This window comes from Eleginops maclovinus, chromosome 7, assembly GCF_036324505.1.
Source record: "Eleginops maclovinus isolate JMC-PN-2008 ecotype Puerto Natales chromosome 7, JC_Emac_rtc_rv5, whole genome shotgun sequence".
Lineage (NCBI taxonomy): Eukaryota > Metazoa > Chordata > Actinopteri > Perciformes > Eleginopidae > Eleginops > Eleginops maclovinus.
This window is the reverse complement of record NC_086355.1, coordinates 13,503,430-13,528,103: the sequence shown is the minus strand read 5'-3', so window position 1 is coordinate 13,528,103 and position 24,674 is coordinate 13,503,430. Positions and strand designations below refer to the sequence as shown.

The 24,674-nt window shown below is 37.6% G+C and overlaps 1 protein-coding gene across 1 annotated transcript; it reads right to left on the bottom strand.

The window, feature by feature from the left end:
• Window positions 1–898: 898 nt before the first annotated feature.
• On the bottom strand, window positions 899–24,674 carry scn1laa (sodium channel, voltage-gated, type I-like, alpha). The gene is given in 27 exon segments (XM_063887319.1): window positions 899–4,324; window positions 4,439–4,709; window positions 4,812–4,916; window positions 5,049–5,186; window positions 5,716–5,772; window positions 5,905–6,177; window positions 7,400–7,522; window positions 7,622–7,795; window positions 8,019–8,173; window positions 8,275–8,407; window positions 9,925–10,404; window positions 10,551–10,907; window positions 11,006–11,179; window positions 11,272–11,510; window positions 11,626–11,758; window positions 12,312–12,683; window positions 13,869–14,135; window positions 15,082–15,288; window positions 16,912–17,053; window positions 17,148–17,211; window positions 17,739–17,969; window positions 19,093–19,184; window positions 19,744–19,872; window positions 19,967–20,055; window positions 20,187–20,348; window positions 20,586–20,911; window positions 24,485–24,674. Coding segments are annotated over 26 exon segments (6,021 nt in total). The 5' UTR covers window positions 20,850–20,911; window positions 24,485–24,674; the 3' UTR covers window positions 899–3,134.

Sequence of the window (24,674 nt, the reverse complement as noted above, 5' to 3'; positions counted from 1 at the left end):
ATCTGTTGGCAAACATTTATTCAGAAACAGCTCAATTGTATTGTATGTGAGCCATGCAGTACTGTGAGTGGGTGTGGCACAAACTGATAATCACATCATTGTGAGACAGTATGGCAGGAATAATCAGCACTTTACCATCATCTTCTTGTTTACTGCCTTCAGTATTCAGCAGCCACAATAGGCAAAAGGGATATTGGACAGTAATGAATATTTCGACTGTTATTAATAATTAATAAATATGTTCCACCCACTTAAAATGCTAATAGTTTCCGGCAGTAGCCACAAGGCGCACTCAGAAACCAGATTGTAGCTTCTTGCAAAGATGACTGCTAAAACATAGTGCAGAGTGAAATGATAATATCAGAAACCTGTTCATATTTTCAGATCTGAAGCTTCCTTTTTGGCCTGGATCTCCTAAAATGTTTGAAAGCTATGTTTTACATATATGGTGTTGTCCTGTCATTTACAATGATTTGCTTAAAGTCAAACATTCATAAGTGCTTTGGATATCCCAAGAGATTCAAAGGATCAATGTAAGTTGAATCATTTAGAGTTTGAGTGCTCATTACACATGAAATAGACACTGATAACTCGAACATTTTACAGCTTCTGAAATGAGCTAATGCTGATTGAGGTTTTGTAGTTATCAGCATTGTCATTAAGTTTATAAATGTAATAGTATTATACATATACATAAAAAATCACAATGAAAATCTCAACATAGGAAAATACGTTTTTGTAAAAAATATTTTAAAGAAATAAACTGATGAGCGCTGATTTCTACTGAGACCTATGAAAGATTGCAGCATAACATGAAATTGAACTAAAAAATTTGGGCTTTGAAAAAAAAACTCTCAGAGAAATGACCAGACACATTTTCATTCATACACAGGGTGGGAGAGTAGTTTTAAGCAGTACATTTTGTATGCAGGTACATGTTTCTCAGCTGAATTGGAATCAATCAGAATTGTTGCACTAAGCTAGACAGGCAAAATCATGTTTGCGTAGAATATTTATAGGCAAAGTAAGCTATGCAGAAATGAAGATGTTATGTTACACCAGCTCAATTGGTTTTCTGCATGTGTATAAAATTGTGCATAGTTATGACTTTGAGAATATTTTTCCGTAAATCCAACTCCAACACCTCAACAGTCAGATCAAAAAGACAGAAACAGTAATCAAAATGAAATGTCTTGCATACATACAACAATATATAAATGTCTTTTATAAAAAGGAAGTTATGGAATGTTTTGGCATACTTGAGGTACATGTAATCTTTATTATTTTGGCATTTCGGTGAAATGGGTTATAGCAATGTCTTGCATGCATTTATTTATACACTACAAACATTATGCATATGCATGATAGGAGATGGTAAATTTGATCTAATCAAAACATTCTTTCGTTATGCATAAAGTATATATTAAGTATTCAATGTTTTAATAACATGCAAAATATACTAACATCAATGGAAATATGCTTTTACAACAATGAACAACAGATGAAGTTGTGATACAGTCCAGGGTGGTTGTCATGGCCTGGGAAGAACTGAAAAAAGTAACACAACTGCAACTATAAAATGTAAACAGAAGTATGAAACATGAGATGTGTGATGCCATGTCCTTGAGACAATCATTCAGAACATTCTGTGAAGTCTTTCATCCAACTGATATTTATCATGATAACGATTGAGAGGTAAACTGTGAATAAACAGTTTAAAAATAGTACAAAAACATAACATATGAATAAATAATACAATTAAGTTAAAGGTTGAAAAATAAAGTTAAGCTTAAACAGCAAAGTTATAGAACATCCACAAGATTTAAAAACATGGCTTTGTAATTATTTGACGAATAATTACTGTTCATTTAACAGTTTCCAGTTTTCCCCTGCTAAATGTGCAGCTTCCCTGTCTGCTAAAATACAGCAGATCATGGAGAATATTTGGTTTCATATCACAGGTGATAAATAGTAATTCTTCCATAAATTCCACACATAATATAATCATTACATCAAGGTCCATTATAAAAAAACAACAAGGAAAGAAAGGAGACATGAGGAAATGCAAGACACATGAAAAGAGACCTGTATCTGAAGTCAGAATATTTGAAATGATACAGCTGTCCTCTAAATAGACATGATCACAGATAAACTCCTCATGGAGCAAACTATGAGATTTGTGGTTCAGCAAGGTCATTTATAACAGGGTCATTTGGATTGTGTGAACAGCAAATGCTTTTTATAAGCAACCTTGTTTTTTGATAAAATCTGTTCATAACTAGTAAAATGTTAGATGGTACATCGCTAGCATATAGCCGGCTGAGATTAAGTATTTGATGGTGATTAAATAAATATGAATGTGCAAAATATTCCTGCCATGCATTATGGCTTGGACACTGATAAACACAATCGATGCACAGGGCTGGATTTGTTTGGACTGTAGGCTTAACTCACAAATAAAAAAAACAGCCTTGTTGTTGACTGTTTACTTTGCATCAAACATATTTGACGCGGACAGAACAGGATAAAAATAGTGTACTAAAGCATGCACACTGATGGAGAAACATTCATGCAGGTCTACATTTCTAGTAAACTGCAGCGATTCTGACGTGGTCTCTTGGATTTGTCCAATAGCGGTATCAGCAAGCAAGATTAGCGTTATTGTCCGTGAAAGAACAAGCCTTTTGAAAAGTAAAAAAAACGTATAAAAAGTCAACAAAGCAAACCATTAAATTAAAAAAATAATAAGAGCAGAATAACAGGTTTTTCTGCTTGAAAAAAAAGGTAGTTAAGTAATACAACTTTCAATGATATAACAATAATTCAAGACACTGGATAGCAGAACTGCCATATAATAAAGTTAAAGCATTAACTAATGTGTCTTTCTGAACACTTAGCCAAAAGGCATCCTTGCACCTAGAACACAGCCAGTTGGTCCCACTAAAGCCTAAATGACCCACCCAACTTTAGACTCAAGTAGGCATGGTCAGTTTAGCATATATATATATATATATATATATATATATATATATATATATATATATATTTTAAAAGAGGGAGTCCAGTGGATGTCTTTCAAAGGTTGTAAACATTTTCATTATTTAAAATGTCTTAGTTGCATCTCCAGAATTCCTTCAGTATTGCTCTCTGACATCTTTGCCCTCCATTTCCTTTTCACTTTTGTCTTTTTCATATTTGTTTTTTCCATTTGTAGTCACACTGTTGCATAAAGGTTGAAGGGCCGCTGAAGGTGTCAGTTCACTTTTATCGGCACTAGAAATATCTTGGAGTTTGTCTGTGACAACGTCCTCTTTGTCAATGTGTGGTCCATCCCTTTGAATGTTAACACCAGATGTGTCTGAGGTCTTCATGAAAACACGTTTCCTTGCATAATTTCTGTATGCTCTCTGAATGACAGCGGCTGATGTGTCCTCCTGTTTGCGACGGAGGGTGGTTGTGATTGGTTCATAGGAAACTTTGGAAGGATTGGAGGCCATGAAACGCTCCTCCATCTGCCCCCTTAGGATGTCCATCTCCCCACCCTCACCAAGAACGCGTTTTGTGAATGCAAACAGAATGTCCAGGCAGTGAATGCGTTCACCATTCACCATGGGTAGATCCATAGAGATCAGTTCCATCTTGTTAGGCTTGGGTATACGTAACGGTGGGTCCAGAGCATCTGCAAATTCTGAAAGCTTATTGTACTCCATGAACTGTGTTGCATGAGGATCAAACCTTTCCCAGACCTCATAAAATGTTTCAAAATCATCCTCACTTAGTGGGTCAGCGCTCTCCTCAGTGGCCACACTGAAGTTTTCCAGGATAACAGCAATGTACATATTTATCACAATCAGGAAACAGATGATGATGTAGCTTACAAAGAAGGCAATCCCCACAGGGGGATTTCCACAGTCTCCCTTAATATGACTGCCAGGATGCTCCATTGAATTGTTACAATCATCTTCATGTTTGTTGAGAATGGGTTCAAGAAGGCCATCCCACCCTGCTGAGGTGGTGATCTGGAACAAACAGATCATGCTGTTGCCAAATGTCTCAAAATTGAAAAGGTCATCAATGCCTGATTCCTTCTTGACGTAAGCAAAGTTTGACATGCCAAAGATAGCATAGATAAACATCACCAAAAAGAGCAAGAGACCAATGTTGAACAAGGCAGGAAGTGACATCATCAAGGCAAACAAGAGTGTACGAATTCCTTTGGCACTCTTAATAAGGCGGAGCACACGGCCAATCCGAGCCAATCGGATGACTCTGAACAAGGTTGGCGAAACAAAATACTTCTCTATCAGTTTCGAGAGACACATGCCTGGGGAAAGAGAGCAAAACATATTAAAACAACTGTAAACAATACACATTAAACTGAACAAAAATAATGGTTTTAATTTATTTTAGCAGTGCTGTGAACAGAGGTGATTCATACCGATGATTGACAGGACGACAACGATGAAATCAAATACATTCCAACCATTTGTGAAGTAGTAATGGCGAAGCGCGATCATCTTCAACAAACACTCTCCAGTAAAGATGATAACGAATATTAGATTTATCCAGTAGAGAACGTTTGCCTTTCCATCTGACTGTTCATCAGTTTCTACCATCATGGTTACCATATTAAGCCATATTAGAACCATTATTAATATATCAAATGCTTGTTTTGTGGTGAAGTCAAAGATAAATCCTTGAATTTTGTTCTGAAATAGACATAAAGCAGAGAAAAATAAAATGTAAGTGCCATGAAACAAAGATCACAATTGCAATACAGATTAGATGCAGGCTGAATTACAGATACGTACTGATGGTCTGGGAATAGGTTTTTGTGGTTTCTTTGACCCTAGCTTTTTCATGGCATTGTAGTATTTTTTCTGTTCTTCAGTCATGAAGATGTCTTGACCTCCAAAGTAAACAAAGAGTACGAGGCATATTAAATCCCAGCAAAGGTGATAAGGAGACACATAGATGAATGCTTTTTACATTTTTGAATGTCCAACAGTATATCAAGGGAAAATATCCACATTTGTTTAGAAACTTATCTTTTTCTTTTGCTGATTGAAGTTGTCTATGATGACACCAATAAAGAGATTGAGAGCGAAGAAGGCTCCAAATATTATGAAAACAACAAAATACCAGTACATGTTCAGGTTGATCTCATAATCTGGTTGTTCTTCTATCTATAAAAGGAACAGGAAATTGAGACATTAATACCTTATAATTATAATCCTTAAAATTGTGATACTGGTTCTTTTAAAAACTGGTGCTAGCAGTAAATGCAATGTAATACTACAGCTAACACTCCTTGAGAAGACCTTTAAAGTACTTGTTTACAGTGAATCCAAACAAACTCATGTTGTTATAGTAATAAAGACTAAAGTCAAGGATACCCGCAACTGTTTGATTGAATACGGCACACGTCTCAAGTCGTTTTCAATTGAAATGTGTGCTCCCAATTTCATGGATGGATTTTTGGAACATTAAAAAAAAAACAACACCATGGTACATGTGGACAAGCCAAAATACTTTTTTGAGATCCAGCAACTTGTTATGTAGTTTACGGAGAGAGAGAGAGAGAGATGATCACAGGGTTTGATTTCATACGCTTTTTAAGGATTATAACCTTAAATGTTGTGATATTGGGTGGGACAAATGATCAGTGAGATTATATAATGGAACAAAGAGTGTGCAACATTAAAATGTGATTACCTTGCTTTGAGAGTCCACAGCAGCATACATGATAGTCATCCAGCCCTTGAATGTAGCCTTTATAGAAATGAACAATTTCCAAACAAATGTAGTTCTCACCCTACAAATCACTTCTTGATATCCAACAAACAGCAAATAAGACATTGGCTTACATCAACTAAAATATTTGTTCTATGATCAGTTACTTACCACTTGCAGCAATGCAAGGTATCCCATACCAACATTGTCGAAGTTCACTTTGATGTTCTTCCAACGAGTAATGTTTTGGTCAATGTTACATTGTGTCTTGTTTTTCACCACTGATATAGACATATCTAAATTTGTGGTTCTGTTGATACATTTGCCAAACTTCCCCGCGAATAAGTTTACTCCCATGATGCTGAAGATGAGCCAGAAGATGAGACAAACCAGCAGCACATTGAAGATGGAAGGAATCGCTCCAAGTAGGGCATTGACCACCACCTGCACACAAAAACATCAACCATCATAAGGCCATCATAGGATAGGATGTACTGTAGAAATAATGAACATCTTAAAAACACTGAAACTGCATGGTCAAGGTGGGAACATAATAGGCAGGAGATTGATGTTGCGTAATGTATCTAAAGGTTGTTTTAGTGCATTACCACTACATTTTAGACACAATATTAGCCCACTAACAGTAACATGTAAAAACATGTGAATATATCATATTAAAAAACCCAACACTATCCACCATAATGAAATTGTAATAAAATCGTTTGACACATGAATAGCTGCTCTTGCCAATAAGGAAAGCTACAATGGAGAAAATATAATCTCAACAGTACTTTAAAGAACTAGAACAATACAATATGTAAGCAACTAATCAATAAATCCTACATTGATTTTAGCAGTTGTCAACCCTCCCCCTTTGGTTACATAAGTGGTCCACCCCTGTTTAGACTAGGTTTGCATTGCACAGCAAAATATTGTAAGGGCCTGAGATGTCACAGCAGACAGGTCCTCACACAACAGAAAAATCTGACATTTAGCTTAGCATTGTTATCTTATCTTAGAATAAAGACTTAAAAAAGGGTGATACAGTTAGTCTTGCTCAATCCAAAGGCAAAAATCCACCTACAAGCAACTCAAAGCTAAATCATTAACACGCTGTATGTGTATCGATTGTTTACTATAAGTTTTGAGTGTTTATGTGCATGACAATTTTTAGCCTTGGAGCTGTTTTTTAGCCCAAAAAGAGTACCATGAGTCCCTAGCAAACATCAACTTCTTGATTTTACACCTTTGTGTTACTTAGCGAGGTGCTGGTAGGCAAATTTGATTTACCTTTGGATCAAGACAGGCTGGCAGTTTAGCCTTGTTACCACATTTTATGATTAGTTAAGATAACCTAACCATCACGGCTCATAACATCCATTTTAAAAACAGAAAAGAGAGTGGTATCAATCTAGCTTTATAACACATTCTTGGACATGCCTAAATATTTCTTTAATCACTTTAGTCACCCTGAGGACAAATAACAGCCAGAGAAAGATTAAAGGAATAAGGAAATAAGGGAAGTCTTAATTAATATGCAACATAAGCGGTATGTGATCTTCAGGTTTTGCATAAAATGGTGGATCTTTATGCTACTCTCCTCCACTGCCGGTGCAGTAAGATGGTGACAGATGCATTATGACTACAGAAATCAAGTGAATCTTACCCTCATGCCTTCAAACCGAGACAGGGCTCTCAGTGGCCTCAGAGCTCGAAGGGTTCTCAGAGATTTGATGGTACCAAGTTCAGAATATCCCAGGGCATTGGCTACCATACTGATCAGTGAGACCTAAAACACATACAGATGTTAATAAAAAGAAGATAAGAAATTGTTTAAAGTAAGTAAGTGAATGTGTCATTCTGTGTTATCAGATATGTTTCAACCTACATCGACAATGAGGAAGTCTAGCCAGCACCAGGCATTTGTAAAATACTTGGCATATCCATAGGCCACCCACTTCAGTAACATCTCCAGAATGAAGATGTAGGTGAAGATTTTGTCCGCAAACTCTAACATAGTTTTAATGGTCTTCCTCTTCTCAATGTAGATGTCCTCAAATGCCTGATCAAGAAAATGTTAGTAAGTAATTCATTCTTAAAAGGAATACACAACATAAATACATCTTAAAAATCTAATCCTTACGTTAGATTTATGTTCAATTTTCCAAAGTTAAACAAAATGCTCTTAACCTCAGCACTTTGAAAATCTACGGCCCGACGTGATGCCAAACATAAAATGTTAATACATAAACTGCAGATATTTTTTTCCCCACACATGCTCTTACCAGGGCTCCACTGCTGAGCAGGATCATGAAAATGATGAAGCTCTCAAACCAGTTGTGCTCCACGATCCGGAAACAAGTCTTTCTAAGCGTCCACCACACCTTCCACCAGCCCACTTCCACTTTTACTTGACAACACTGGTACTTTTGCACACACCCTGAGTACGGAGAAAGAGAAGATGGCAAATATCCTGTTTAATATTGTGTATAATCACAACACCATAGTGCTGGGTTAAGTGATAGTTGTAGTAGAATTTACCATCAGTAAAGCAGGCGTCAGGTTCAATAAATTCTTCCAGTTCAAAGTTCACAGAATCTATTCCCTCCCCGCCTGGCAAACCGTCTATCGTACTCCCCTCAGAGGAGCTGACCTGGTCATCATCTTCCACAATCTGCGGATGAAGCAGAATAAAACCAGTGTTGGATAAGCAAACATAACAGAGCCATAAAGGGACTGACACACTGGAAACCTGTCTCTCTACACACTTGATGCACTCCATAGCTCTTCAAAATTAAGATATTTTCATACACAAAAACCAATACAATTCAGAGAGGCGTGATTAGTACATGGTGATTTTATGTCATGCATGATGATTTTTGGCATATTTTCTTATCTAGTGTCTGTTGTTTTGTTTAGATTAGGAGTAAGAAGCCCATTCTGACTTGTTTCTCCCATTAAATGTTTGCTAAGCCAAGAGGCGAACAAAATATTTTTTCAATGAAATAGGAAAATTATATATAAAGTACATTTCCTAAGGAATATAACAAACAAAACAACATGTAAGAGTGGCAACCTTTTGGTGTTGTACAGTAGCATGGTCATTCAGCCTGCTGTTATATGGCTTTCTACAGGGTGTGTCTCTTAATAGCTGGTAGATGAGAACAGCTTAAATGCCTTCCTGGAGAACGCAGGAGCACTGGCTATTCTGGGACCAGCTAATGCAGTACAGGCAATGATGTAAGCATGTTATGGAGATAGATTGTGAGTATTAAAGTGAATGTGTTGATGCTTTGTGCTTTGATGCATACATTCTGGTGCTGTCAAAGAGCTTCAGCTAAATTACGAGAAACCCGGTAAACATTTTAAAGTAAAATTGCCATTTTTAAATATCTATTGAACGCACGTCAGCAGAAAGTCTTTGTATGTATGTCCTGAAACCACATATCCTGGTTTGGTAATTGTATTTGATGTCATGATTCAAAGTCTATTTAAAATGTTGGCAAAACCCCAATTAACAAATAAAGTAAAAAAGCAAACCCTAGAATCAAGAAAAAAGGAGGATAAATTCTTCTGCAGATTTGTATTAATACAAATTTGAGACCAGAGAGTAAATAAAGTAATGTCAAAGAAAGATGTGTAGTATGTCAAAAATGTTACTGGATGATTAATGTAAATTATCTCCATAATGATTGCAACAAAGTCTTTTTTAACCGTTGGAGCATCCGTTAAGCAGCAAGTAGTAGCAACTCAAATGATTGCAAGCTCAAACCCATAAAATAGACAGTGTATTTCTTTTGCACTGCGATATTTCTTTCCATGCAAAGCACATAGCACTCTTAAAAGGAGGATTCGGCTTCCAAGCACTCAGGCTCAAATGGCACATAATGCAATCTACACACTGGTATTTTCCTGTCTATATGGCCTCTCCCCATTAAAGGGCCAAGGGATTTAGTATCTTCAGGGGAAACACCACATCATGTGCACGTACCTTATTGCCATGGACTTGGGGCAAAGTGCTTCAACGTGACTACTGTGATGGATCAAACTACAACCAATAGTGAAATACTCTGTCGTCCATTACACATCCTAAACATTATTTATATAGGCTTGGTGTAAGAAGTAACTTATTTTTGAACAATAAAGGCACCTTGAAATACCAATCGCACCAATCCACAAGAGCATCCTTACCACAGGGCAGCCTACTATATCAGACGAGAGACTGCTGAAGTCCTCCGTGTTGAGGTTTTCAAAGTCAGATTCTCCCAAAGCAATAGGAACAGTGACAGTCAGACTAGGATTGTGAATGAAAGACATAATGGAATCATCACTCTTGCTACTGACTATGTACTTGTCTCCATTTTTGTCCACTCCGGTCACATCCCCATTTCCATTCTTAGAAAAGTCTTTGATGGTATGATTGGGGACACCATTTGGCCCTAAAGGCTTGTGGAGCTCATCCAGGGATTTGTCTTGACCCTTCCTTTTCTTCTTTCTCCTGAGACAGGCACTATTGCAGCTGCTTCGAACCAGGGACTTGACAAAGGAAATGCCATTGTGAATCCTTCCAATAGCAACCTGCAAATTGTTCATGTCGCTGTCATCCTCCGTTGCTGCCAGGTTATCAGCACTGAATGAACTCAGCAGCAGAGCCAGAAACAGATTCAGCACCTAACAAATAATGACATAACTTCATGTAAGATTGGATTTCATGTTTTAGGCATTGTACTTTATGATAACAACAGAACTTGAGTATTTATAAAATAGTTGATTTTTAAGTTGGGCTCATTAATTGACCATAGGAGATGAAAATGTACCACAAGGTTTCCAATAACCAAGACCATCATGTAGACAGTGATGCACATGTGTGTCCCAGCCACCTCCATACAGTCCCACATGGTTTCTATCCACTCTCCACAAAGCACTCGGAACACAATGAGGAATGAATGGAAGAAGTCGTTCATGTGCCAACGGGGCAGAGTGCAGTCTTCAGAGATTTTACACACACAGTCCTTGTAGTATTTTCCAAACAGTTGCATGCCCACAACTGCAAAGATGAAGACGATAATGGCCAGCACCAGCGTCAGGTTGCCCAAAGCCCCCACTGAATTGCCAATTATTTTGATCAGTGTGTTAAGAGTGGGCCACGATTTAGCCAACTTGAATACTCTCAGCTGCAAAAAGAAAAGAAAGAAACAGTTTTTTGTATCTTTCAGCGAACAACTGCTACTGAACATTGACTTTGGCAACTATACATTATATTTATACTCACCAATCTAAATGATCTCAGAACAGACATGCCATTAACGTTTTCCAAGCCCAGCTCCATCAAGCTCAAACTGACAATGATTGAATCGAAAATATTCCATCTCTCCTGGAAGTAAAAGTATGGGTCCATAGCAATGATCTTGAAAACCATTTCTGCCGTGAAGATGCTAGTAAAAATCTTTATTAAAGCAAGAAGCAGAAATGCTGACCATTAATAAACATGAAACCCATTTCGCAAAAAAAAACATGTTTTGTACAATTCACACTCACCAAATTTCCCACATACAGCATATCGGCGAAACCACCAGTCATTGGATAATGTTCCATGGCCATAAACAATGTGTTGAGCACAATGCAGATGGTGATGGCAAGGTCCGTGAAGGGGTCCATCACAACTACTTTAACCTTTCCCTTGATCCTCAACCATCTCGGACAACACCCCCAGATGAGGAAAGTGTGGGCAAAATTGTACCAGCAAGGAGGACACTTCTGCCTCGACTCTTCAAGCTCTGATGCAAACAAGTAATGGTTAAACCCAAAATGTATCTGATGTCATCATTGTTATTTCTGATATCCAAGACAAAATCAAGATAGGACACTTATGCCATTGAATACAATGCTTACCTTCCACTGTGCTAGTTATGACACTAGCTGTACTGAGAGCTCTTTGTCTAGCCTCTGGGCCCTCGAGGAAGTCAATACATTCCTGGTCTGTTCCTCCACCGGCCTGTCTGTACTCTGTGTCAGTGGTGTCAGCCTGAGAATAGAAACAATTGTTACAGATGCAACTGTGTTAAGGAACTGTGTTAAAAAGCATATAAAGTGGCTGCAAAAATATTATAGAAATTAAACATTAAAAAAATGTCCAAGTTATGCTAGCCAATCATAGTGGATAGAGAAACAAAAGCGTATCAGTAGGAACACTGTAATTGTCATTCCTGACCACAGAAAATGGCATAGGCAGTTGAAAGTGAGTCTAGCATTCACAAAAGCTTTTGAGTCTAACAAGGCTATTGGGAAGCCTTGTGAAAAGTTACCCCTCCTTTTCATCCAATCAAGATTTTCGGCCACGGTTTCACAGATACCAATGCTCGCAGAGTGAAATTTTCCTTTTAGTAAGTAAAACAACAATTGCTTGAATGATCATGAACTGTGGTACTTTTGAATGATGTTCTACTGAAACAGCATCTTACACATGAGGGTATTTGATTCAGACAGTAAAGGGTAACAACAACAAAAAGATTGAGCTATGGGCTATAGTCTATAGGCAAATGAAATAGGGCAATCTGGGCTAGACAACCCTTTCTTACATTGTCTCCTGTGAAGGCCATATCTACCGTCACTTTGGGCAGAAGAAGCTCCACAGGTGACAGTGGGTGTGAATTCCCACCCACCAGAGAGACAACACCATTGCAGTCTACAGAGCTGTGCTTGATCCCATTTGGTGGAAGAAGGAGATGAGACAAGAAGCTGCACTGGCTCATATTGCTGCTGCGTCGATCACTAGTCCGGGGAAAAAACAAAGAGCCCCTTCGACTTAGGGTGTCCTCAAAAATGCTGTTCTCATCATCAGCAAATTCGTTTTCTGAGCTCACGTCCTGCGCTTGGCTTCGGAAACTGAAAATGCTGGTCCTACTATTCCGTCTGGATGAGAACATGGGTCCACGAAAACTCAGAAAGGACTAGAAGAGAAAGATATTCTTATCATCTTATCATAATAAGATCAACTCTGATCATAAAAAAGGAAAGATGACATCGCAATGACCACAATGTCAGAAGTGCAAATGAAAAAGCCTTATGATAATGAGAAGGTTGACGATGCTCTACATTATGCTTCGAGGACTTAAAGGAAACTGCAAAAATTAAAAATACATGTTGGTGATGGGTAAAGTAAGAATGGTAAGGGTCATGATGATGAAGAGATGAAAATGAATTTCATCATGATATTGATGATGATTTTGACGGTGATGACGATGATGATGATGATGATGATGATGATGATGATGATGATTGAAAAATCACCATGTTTGAAAAAAATGACTGAATTTTCAAAAAAAGGCAGCATTATGATGATGAAAATGACGATGCCAAAAGTGATGATGGGAAAAAATATGTCATTGTGAAAGCAGTAAATGGATCGTTGCATTGGGCTCACATACATGAGCATGAAAGTAATCACAAATGTATTAGAAACTAAAAGAAGATCGGTAAAGGTTGACAACATACTGTAAGTAACACATTCTTAATATTGTAAAAATCCCACACTTGGTATGACATTAGAATTGCTCACAACTATCTGCGGCTGTAATGAAAGTTTGGCAATCTCATTATCAATCCATTAGCTTGTACTGCCTGTCATTCATTTTGAGCTCTGCAAAGAGCCTGACAAAAGCCAGCAAATCTCCCTATTGACAAAGTTAGACATATCTGCCATTTAATTAGATTTTCTTCTTTTATAGCAGACTGGCGTCTTATCACTTCTGATGAATATTCTTTCCAAATATTGTGACCACTGGAGCACTGCAATTTTCTGAAAGGCTCTGTTAGTGAGTCAGTATTTCATACTGAAATAAACATGTTTTTGTTATTGAATAGAACTATTCATGCCACTGTAATTTGGTAGGCCTGAAAAATATGAAACATTTCTGACATATCTTGAATTTGTATTATTATTGATTAATGCAGAATAACCGCAATGATGATACATGTAGAAATAAAATTAATGGAAAGAACAATGCATTAATCGGGCTTTAGGGTTCAGAAAGGACATAATGACTTGAAAGCGGGTCAACATTTCACAACACATACTGTAGGTAGTAGAATATCACTGTTTTCAAAGACAATCTTACTGGCAGATCATACTGAACCTGATGTGTGGGTGAGCATTTCATGTCATAGTTGAGCAGGTTTGCATCCACAGAGAAGTGGCAGCAAGTTTTCTTAATACTGTCCTGTGACTCGGATTTAGAGACCTTCTTGTCATCCCCTTTTACCTCCTCCTGCCTTTTTTTCCTTCTGTTGCGTCTCTCTTTGGCGCTTTTGGAGCTTAGCTTAGAGTTGTCAGAAGAGCTCTCCGGGCCACTAGGTTTATCACTGGCCTCACCACTCTCTGCAGCCGCTGCAGTTGCTGCTGCCTAGAAAAGAAAAGTGAGGACATTTTGGATAAACACATGGAATAGATCTTTCAGACTGATGTTGTTCAGTTATTAATGACAATGTGTCATAAAAAGTGTTCAACTGCATGTAAAAGTTTGCCATTGTAAGTGAGAACTGTGGTGGAAACTTCTGAAGCAATGGAGAAGAAACTCACAGAGCAGGAACTTGATGGCAAAACACTGTTGGGTTTATTCGGAGTTACGGCCGGAGAATTGACAAGACATTTACTGCAGACACGAGTTGCCACAGTGGTTGCCTAACCAATTCTGATGATCTCAGGGATAGGAAGAGTTTGAACTAGTTCCGAATGGGTAATCAACATTCTCAGAGCAGCAGACTAAACAATCTAGGACAATACGTCTAACTTAAACTGTCATCTAGGTCACAATAAACAATAAAGCCAATCTTAGGTCAGCATGAGCTTGTACCCACTGTGGGAACTATAAGGCTTCGGAAGCCCAGGCTGCCCCTCCTAAATGAAGATAATAGCACCTGCAAGGCTGTTAGCCTATGCCAGAGGAGGACAGAGAGGAAGGACACAACAGGCTAACTTGAAAACAAGCAGTACACAAGCAGCTGTGAGGAGACCAATGGTCACGTGTGTGAAGAGGTCACAGGCTTGAGCGAAAGGTTACTAGCTTACACAAAATATTCACTAACAAGAACCAAACATATTCACAGAAATGCACTATCTATACTAACTATACTATAAAGGGTTGCAGCTTTTTTTCACGTAAACATCGAAGAGAAGACTCATAACCAATACCAGTAAATGTTAACCACAATAGAAACATGGGCTATAAAACAACTTTGACCCCTCAGCGGTTTTTCGTAAAAACAATGAAATATCTAGTGATAAAAGTGAGATGCATTCCTGAAATCAGTCTTTTGACATTAATATTTGGGATATTCAATTTCCCTTACCTGAGCATCCTCTTGCTGCCGTTTCAGCTGCTCTATCATGGCCTGAAACTCTTCCTCCTTCTCCTTTGCCTCCTTCATGGTGGCTTGGCTCTGCTCCTCGTAGGCCATAGCTACTACAGCCAAGATCAGGTTGATCAGATAAAAGGAACCGAGGAAAATCACCAGCACAAAAAAAATCATATAGGGCTTCCCGGCTGCTCGCAACGTCTGGAAGAAAAAATAAACAATGTTGTGGTACACTCATATAATATTGTTATTATAATTAATTTACCTTATCTTGAATTTCTTAATTCAACATGTTGCTGCTCTCTGCTATATGCCGTCAGTTTTCATATGATTATCAATATGATGTTTTGTGGATAGGTCCAAGCAGCAGATGTTATGTAAATGCCTCTATCCCTCGTACTTGTCTGACCAATATCATTTGAAATAATTAAAATGATCATAAAAACATAACTTTAACCACATTCTCAAGAGTAACAGACCTGATTTGTGTTGATAAATTATACAAATTAGGTTGGATACTCTGTAAAACGTGCTAAAGTGAAGCCAAAGGATTAAAAAAGACAAAATAAGTCTTCCATATTATGACCAAGAGAAACTGCCATAAAAAAGCTTTTTGAAAGTACCATGCTGGTCATGTCAATCAATTACACATAGTGCAGTGTTGTATTACTGTTTGCTTTACTTGCTGATACTACAATGTTAAGCCCATTCAGTGGATACCTGTTTACCTTCAGTCCCATTGAAGTTTTGTTTGCCTGAGTCACAGTAGGCTCATCTTTGTTCCTTCTGACCAAGATGCACCTGCACTATTGACTATTATGTAATGTGAGAATACTTTGTCTTTTTACAGAGCCATCCCACAGCAAGCATTGTCATTTTTTTTTGTATTTGAAGAGGCATTTGGTAAAAATACAGCATCCTCCAACACACAAACATATCAACAACCTGCCACCAAACCAGCCGTGTGTTACTCATAGTTACTGAGCAACCAAAGGACCAAGGGAAACCATATTGGCATTTAAGATAATGTAATTACCTTCATACAGAGCTACAACACAGGACAATCTAGGTTACATTAGAAGTTAACCTGCATGTTGTCATTGACTTTAAGTGATTCAACGCAGCTGTTAAACATTTTTTTGTTTAATATATACTTTTGTCCACTAAAAGTATTGGATGGGCACCTCTTAACAAATATAAACTGACCTTTCTTTGACATTTGCCTTGGCCAAATTCTACACGGTTATCTTTATACAAGCTGCGGCGATTGGGCCAAAATATAATGTATGTGGACACAGTATCTACATTTTTTCTGCAGATGACACGCAGCCTTATTTATCCAAATCAAATATTGAATTATCCTGCAATAACCTTTTATAAATCTGGAGGGGTCAGTTTTTGACTGTCTGAAGAACTAACAAACATATATGTAAATTCATAAGCGATTCTGAGGTGATTCTGGAGAAAGATTGTTCACATTTCAACTCAATTCCTTTACAAATTATCCCCTCATATCTGCACTTCTTCAGAACTTTTGCTCAGACTGCCTTATCTTTATACATCCATTGCACTTCCCTTCACCCGGCTGGAATAATGATGTGGGACTACTGAGTCGCTCTGTTTGTTTCCTATTGTCAGAGCCAGGGTTGTGGATGAACACCAGAATGAACACCAGATTGTTTTTCAGTGTATAAACAGAAAGGACAGCTAAACCAAGAGAAGATGTTTACTGAATTTGACTAAATGTTTTGAAGTGAAAATCATAGATACATGCATGATTTATGTATTATAAATAATCCAGTTGTTATTTTTTAAAGGGCCTACCTGCTGGTAAAGATTCTCCCAGTAATCCTGCGTCATCAGTCTAAACAGGGAGAGAAAGGCCCAGCCAAAGGAGTCAAAACTGGTGTAATTATAGTCTGGATTTCTTCCTGCTTTTTCACATCGGAACCCCTCTGGACAATGCCTGCAATAAAAGAAAGAGTCCATTAAGCTTTGAAGGAATGCACAAACAGATGCATCAAACTGTACAGAGCTATTTTGTTTGGGTATAAACTTACCCAGCTTCAATGCTTAATCCACAAAGCAATGGATCTCGTTTGCCTGGAAGGAAATAGTAAAAACCTGATGGGGAAAGAAGAAGATCACACTTTTTGGGGAGAATTGGTTAGAAAGCAGCCCAAATGGAGTAATATATTGTTTTAATGAGTACACCTCTGCAATCTGCAATTAATAATCTTAGTGTTTTTTTTGTCAACATTGAGGTGTCAGTTAGAGTCTATGGCCTATTCTGAGGCTGTAAATTGGTGGCATTATTCGCAATGGCCCTCTTTGATGTTTTCATTGAGTGAGACTAAATATTACTTATCTTGTTAATGATGTCTTATACTGTAAAACAACAACATTAAATATGGCCTCATAAGGAACAATGCACAGTATCCTGACACTATGTCAAGACAAACCCATATGAAAAGCCACACATACTGTAATTTGAAGTGGGGCTTCAAATTACAGTATGTGTGGCTTCTCATATATGTTGTATGTAATTGCATATATTGAAAACGTGTAGCTAAATAGGTGTTGACTATTGAAACAAGTGGTAATTTTTGTATAAACACTGATTTATACTTTACATGAAGTGAAGTACTCACGTTTATCTTGCAGGTAGTCTGACAAGTTGAGAGTGCCATATTCCGTTTCAACGAAACTGACGTTATTTTGTGACGTAGTGGTATAATTCCGGACACACTTATTTTTTAAATTGCCCATAAACAGTTGGAGTCCTATCAGGGCGAAGACGCTCAAGCAGAAGACGGTCAGGATCATCACATCTGCAAGCTTCTTCACTGACTGGAACAATGCACCAACAATGGTTTTCAGGCCTGCCAGATACAGTATCACTTGTTATTTTAGGTCGTCAATTAAAAAGCACTGTGAAAATTAGAAGCAGGCATGTGCAAACAAAGAGGGATCTCTCATGTCAAAACCTAGCACCTAATCTGTTGTCTAGGAGATAAAGGTTTGTTATGCTAGTAGCAGCTAATGTAGGCTCAAACCAAATCCCAGACAGATACCCATTAAACTCCCTTCTTGTAAATTCCACACCCAATCCTTTTAAATGTATTTTCCAAGGATGGTCATCAGCTCCAATGCTGATCCATTAACATGAGGTAGTTTCTGTAGTCACAAAAGGCTTTTCAATTTTCTTTTCACATTTCTTGTAGTACTCTGTAAATTCGGTTCATATTAAAGTATACATATATTCTTCCCTTTGCTTCTACTATCATTTAAGCATCATCTATAATGAGATAAAGATCATTAATTGCATATATATAGTATGTTTAAATAGCAAACACTATAAATAATTAAGCAGCTCCTTTTGAATTCATTTTCTCCTACTATGGTTTCTCATGCAGTGTTTATGCATCAAGACTCAATGTGGCAATCAGAGGATCATGCATGTTAGTGATAATGTGCATGCAACAATCAGGGGAAACACTCACACATATAACATGACATCATGTGCTAACCACAAGCAAAGAGGAGCAAATGGCTGTCAATCAATAATGCAAGAAACATAGGAAGCAGCTTGTTCATAAAACATAAGTAAATGGCACAGATCTCATAGAGTAACCATAAGATCTACATCCACACTAGATCTTTAGGTGGGAAAACACACAGGAACATTAAATATTTCATTTTGCTGCTTAAGATTCCTGACTTAAGTGGTAAGTTACACTGAGAATGAGAATCAAACAGCTGAGTCTAGAAAGTGATCAACCAGAGATCTGAAGCATTTTATCTTGCTCTCCCATGGGATAACTGAAATAGTTTTTAGGATTGTGGATGTTCAGATTGCTTAAACAATTCTGTGAAAAGGAGGTGGTCTCAGGGAGCATCCGGCATAAACATGTCATAAGAGTAGCAGGAGAGGAGGTTATTGGAGGATAGCTGGAGAAAATCATGCAAGAAGCTAATTTAAATGCACTTGCTCCTACCGCTTACCTGGGATTACTGAAATAGCTTTGAATGCTCTCAGCACTCTGAATGTGCGAAGAGCTGAAAAGTTGCCTAGGGGTACAAACTCTGTTACATACCTGCAGAGAAACATACAATTACTATGGAACATTGACTGAAACAACAACACATACAGTATAACATTGAAGCCTACAATGCTAAATACACTACATGATTAGATTTAAATACATGATGAGGTGAAGCAGTCAAACAGTATAAACTGTGGCTATACTGAGGCATGCACAATAGTGAAGGTATAATGATAATGAGGTCACGGTGATGATGAATAAAGGGAAAGCCTGATGATATTCTATATTGTTTATCATTGTCAACTAATCACAGAAAAAGTCCAAAACGAACAATGTCTTTAGTGCCTCCCCTGTTCTACTAACACATAAATGAGCCACATTGTTGCAATCTGGAATACTCCATGACCATGCTGACCTTAATAATGCACCCGACATGTATTATTTCACTTTTGTAAATAGTGCAAGAGACAGGGTAGTACAATCTGAAGATATTAAAATATTGCTATAGTTTGCGTTTTGTTGGCCATATAAAAATATTGAATAAAACTATTTTTCCCTTTAAGACACAACATTTTTTTTTTAGGAACCAGTTAAACATAAAACTACTCACGCCAAGACAATGACACTAAAATCCAGCCAGTTCCAGGGATCTCTTAGAAACGTGAACTTCCCAATACAGAACCCTCGGGCTAAAATTTTAATGAGGGATTCAAGTGTATAGATTGCAGTAAATGTGTATCTGTTGAAACAAAATGTGGTTGTTAATGTAAACTGCATTTTCATATTTATATACACCAGTATTTGATTCAAATAGTAGTTAATTGGGAACTTACTCTACAGGCTTTGCCCAGTCAAGCGGTCCATTTAGTGTCATAAATGCACAGTTGGCGAGGATAGTGCACATAATCACCATACTAAACAACTTGCGGGCATGTTGTCAAGGAAATTACTTATTTTATTGGGAAATTAACACATTTTCTCATCATAATCTCATGCAAGGCGCAAATGGTTCAGGGATATAGCTTATTAACCACAGACTAGTGAGGGCTCAACATAAAAATCATTTGTCTAGAATTACATCTTGATGAAAGGATATGAATGTACCAAAATCCAAATTGATATTCTTCTTATGAGGTTGAAGGGACTCAGGAGGTACAAGGCAGGATCGGCGTTGAAGCGGAAGAGGACATTTCCTTTGTTTAACACTATGAAAGACTGACAGGAAAAGAAAAGTATGTATTAAAAAAACAATAATGACTTAAGGTTGGTATCATCATATGGTTACTTACAAGTACAACAACACTGAATGCAATGATAGATTTAAGAATCCTATTTTTTGGGTAACTATCTTTCAAAGTATTAAACCAACAAGAAAACTCCACATGTTGACACAATTAATACAAAATTGAAACGAGTGTCCTTAGGTTTAACTTTGAAATTAAGCCAACCTACTTTCTGATTAGTGTAGTATGGATCCAGGTCCTCCAGCGGTGTCGACACCATGCCTTTAGGAGTGTCCCCATACAAAAGAGGGAGTGATTTGCCCGCTTCCAGGTCACGGCTGGGCTTGAGCTCATTCTCATCATTGCGTTTTTTCTTCTCTTTCTTTGGTTTCTTGGCGTTCTCCTCTGTGATACGTTTCTCGATAACTTTGAGGGACTCAGGACTAAAGGGGCGGAAGCTGTCTGGACCTGGTGGTACAAGCAGCTGTGCCATCTTTTCATCCTGCGCCTTCAGAGAGAACAGCTAGCCTCCAGCATGAGAAAGGCCTAAGGGGTCTGGATAGAAAGGGAGATCTGATTAGAGCTCGACAACCAAGTAATATCTGATATGAAACGGTACATAATTGGAAACAAACAGTTTGAAGTATTTTTGGCATCACATTTCTATTGTCAGGTCAGAACTGCTTTAAATGGCGAGCACAGGAAAGTGTGTGTCTCTAATCCTTGTCCAGAAATCATCAGTTCAGGAAGTGGAAGGCTATAATGAGCCTAGAGATGGCTGACATACACATAAATTCCTGCCAGCTATGGTAAAATTAGATCTAATTATCTGCTCCTCAGTAGATAAAATTAAGATTTGACATGACAATGATCAATTCCAGGTGAGGTTCTTGCTCCTCTCCTTCATCGCTCAAATTGAAAAGAATCCACTTTTTCCCAGAGCACTGTGATAGAGAGGGGGGAGGAATAGATCCATCGTACTAATAGGCCTGACTGCTATGATGTGTTAGGCAGACCTATATGCAATATAAAATATGAATGCATTACAGACTGCAATGCATCTCTCTGTGCCCTGCCATGGACAGTTTTGTGTCCGATCTTAACGTAATAGTTAAATAGAATACTTCCAAACGTTGAGTCTGTGATGCAAAAAAATCAATCCCAAACACACAGGTCAATCAACCGCCCACAGCACTAGTTTGTACAGTATGTGTGATATAATTGCAACAACAACAGGAAGTCTACTGTAACTACTAAAAAAAATTCTGATTGACAGTATATGATTGTGCACATTTTTATCAGGTTTATTCCAAGACATATAGAACAGACACAGTTGGATATATTCACAAAAGATGAAACAGATAAGGAAAAGGATTGGAAAAGGAATTTGGTATTGAACAAGATAGGCATCTTTTGCGCAAATCATAACATATCAACACAATTAACACTGCCATTTTTTGTTGAAAGATACGTTTGCATTTATCACAGATAGATGTTAGTATTGGCATCAGTTATGCTGCCATCTTTGGATAGAAAGACCAAACTGCTAGGTTAAATGCAGTACAAAGGCCTTTGCAAGTTCAAACTGTTTGTGACACTTATATATAACTACTCTTATTATTTATATCATACATAACTTGTCATTGTGACCATCCACAATTTATCTTGTGGAATTACTTTTAAAATGTACTCATTGTCATTATGGACAAATGCCTAGACTTGGTTTCTGTTTTTTTATACACAAAATCACCTCTCCTGTATAGTAACGTTAAATGATATACATTATATAAAAACAAACACAAAGCAATAAAGAGCTGGACTTTGCTTCCTGGCATTTTACAGACCAAACAATTCTGAATCAAGTGCACTTAACCTTCCTCTGTTGATCTTAAAAAGACAACACACTGCTATATAACTATAACTAAGCATGTAAATATTAAGAGGAATACAATATAGTCTTGGTAAAATTAAATGAATGAAAAATAAGAAGACAAACTTCTTGTTACTTCTCATAAAATAAAGCTTGTTCTGATGTTCAACCAACAAGGTCAACCTGCATCGACTAACCTCTAGAGAGGTATGCATCCTTCTGTCAATCGGCTCCCAACTCATTACACACAATTGGCGATATGAGCTGCCACTTTGAAGCTTCAAATAGGCCCACTTCAATTTATCTGCAACTTGTCAGCATCTTGACCCTGTGGCGGCTATCCTAAAATGGATACATTAGATTCCCTCAACTCTCACTGGAACATAATGTCATCACATTGGTTTGGTGTTGCTATTCATCATACCTTAAACTCTGTCCTACTGATGAGCTTTAAGTGATGACTGACTTTGGCCCCGGATAGAATAGCTCAGCTTAAATATTGAATGTACATGATCCTTTAGAAAAAATTTACTTAATTGACCTCAAAATGCTTCATAACACTACACTCAGTAACACGACTGTAGGTGTCTGACAGGGATATCAAGGCGATATTTTTATTGCCATTACATTTACTTAAAAAGTTACTTAGGGCTGTACCGTTCCAAAACCTGAAAGTGCCTCTACCTTCAGACTTTTGACAGCATCTTTTAATTGATGATTGAAAGCAGAGTCTATACCAGCCCGTGAGCTACAAGCACGAGAAAACACAGACAAGCAGACCTTTACAAAGGTCAAAAAAGAGACCTACAGCCGATGTAATGCAATATTCCAGGGGACTTAAGTATTTTAGCATTTTCCAATAGCTTAGTCATAGTTACTGTTAGCTTGAATGTGGCTGGGGATTGGGGACCTAGGGTTAAATAATAGCTTCACATGTTCTCTTTTAAGACAAAACACACGTGTCAAAATGTCTATAGAATGACTGGTGATGTCATTTTCGATCCTCTGAATACTGGCTGTGTAAGGATCCTATTATTGCTGGACTGCAGTTGAATATTCTATCATAATACAATCTCTTTAATGTGTATATCACTATAATAGGACCATAACTTTGGAGTATATGCATTTTTTACACAAACAATCATGGTTGATTTTGAATCATAAACAAGGGATTGCTACATGGTCTCAACTTTTTCACAAGTTGTGTGGAAATGTGAGTGTCAATCTCTTTAGACAATTGTATGCTTATACACATTTCACTTGTTTTGGTCATCCTCAGCTGCTGTACTGCTGACCACCGGAACAAGCCTACAACTAAGCTGAGGAGCTGCAACAAATACTTGCAAGATTTGAGTGACTTAAAGAGCATTATGATGCCTAACCTGCAACATGCCTGTATACTGAGTGATCACAGTTCAGTATCTGTGGGATCCCAAGGGACCAACACACTCGCATATCTTAAGTGCTCACAACTAATGCTTGCTGTTATTTCTTACAGACTATCAGGCATTACATCTCGTTCCTTCAGGGCGTTGGCAAAATTGCTGATGATGGGGAGTCCTCTACATTTTTTGTTGGAATAAAATTACATTTTTTAGATACAGACAGGCTACAGTAAGTGTGTGTACGGTCTGGATAGCAAGAAAACAGGACAGTCCAATCTCTAATTGACAGGAATCTAATCTAATGATGTTGACAGTCATGCAAGCAGGAAGTCGTCTAAGATGGAGTGTGTGGGCTAATAGTTGCTGCCATACCCATTAACTTCTGTAACATATTGTAGCACACCATTTGCACTCGAGCTTTTGTCCATGAAGTAGAAGGGATCAATCACTGTTTGCCCCATAAAGGCCTTCAACACATCATAACATAATTTGATAGAACGTGATATGCCGAGGTTGCATCACATTGTCAATACTGAAACCTCCTAGACTTATCTTTAAATATTAAGACATTAAAACATGTTTTCTTAATTATTTTATAATTATTTTGTATGTATTTTTTTAATCCATGTGCTGCGTGTAAAAGATAGATAGATAGATAGATAGATAGATAGATAGATAGATAGATAGATAGATAGATAGATAGATAGATAGATAGATAGATAGATAGATAGATAGATAGATAGACAGACTTTTAGTATAGTTTAACCCCATCTGCAGACTTCCATAACTAATTTACAGCAATAAACTTTTCACAGTGTATTTACATGAAGAGAAACGCACTTTAAAACCACTGTTGAGATTATGTTAACTTACCATCAGTTTGCCATCCTCGATAGGTGAACAATAAAAACAGCGTGGAAAAGCTTCAAAGTAAAACAACGTTGTTTAAAATAAACCTCCCGTCCGTTCAAAGTAGTTCTCCTAGCGTTAATTTCCACTAAAACTCTGAGAGAGAGAAAGAGAGAGAGTCTGTTTTATACGCCCCTCCGTGCGGCAGTCAGAG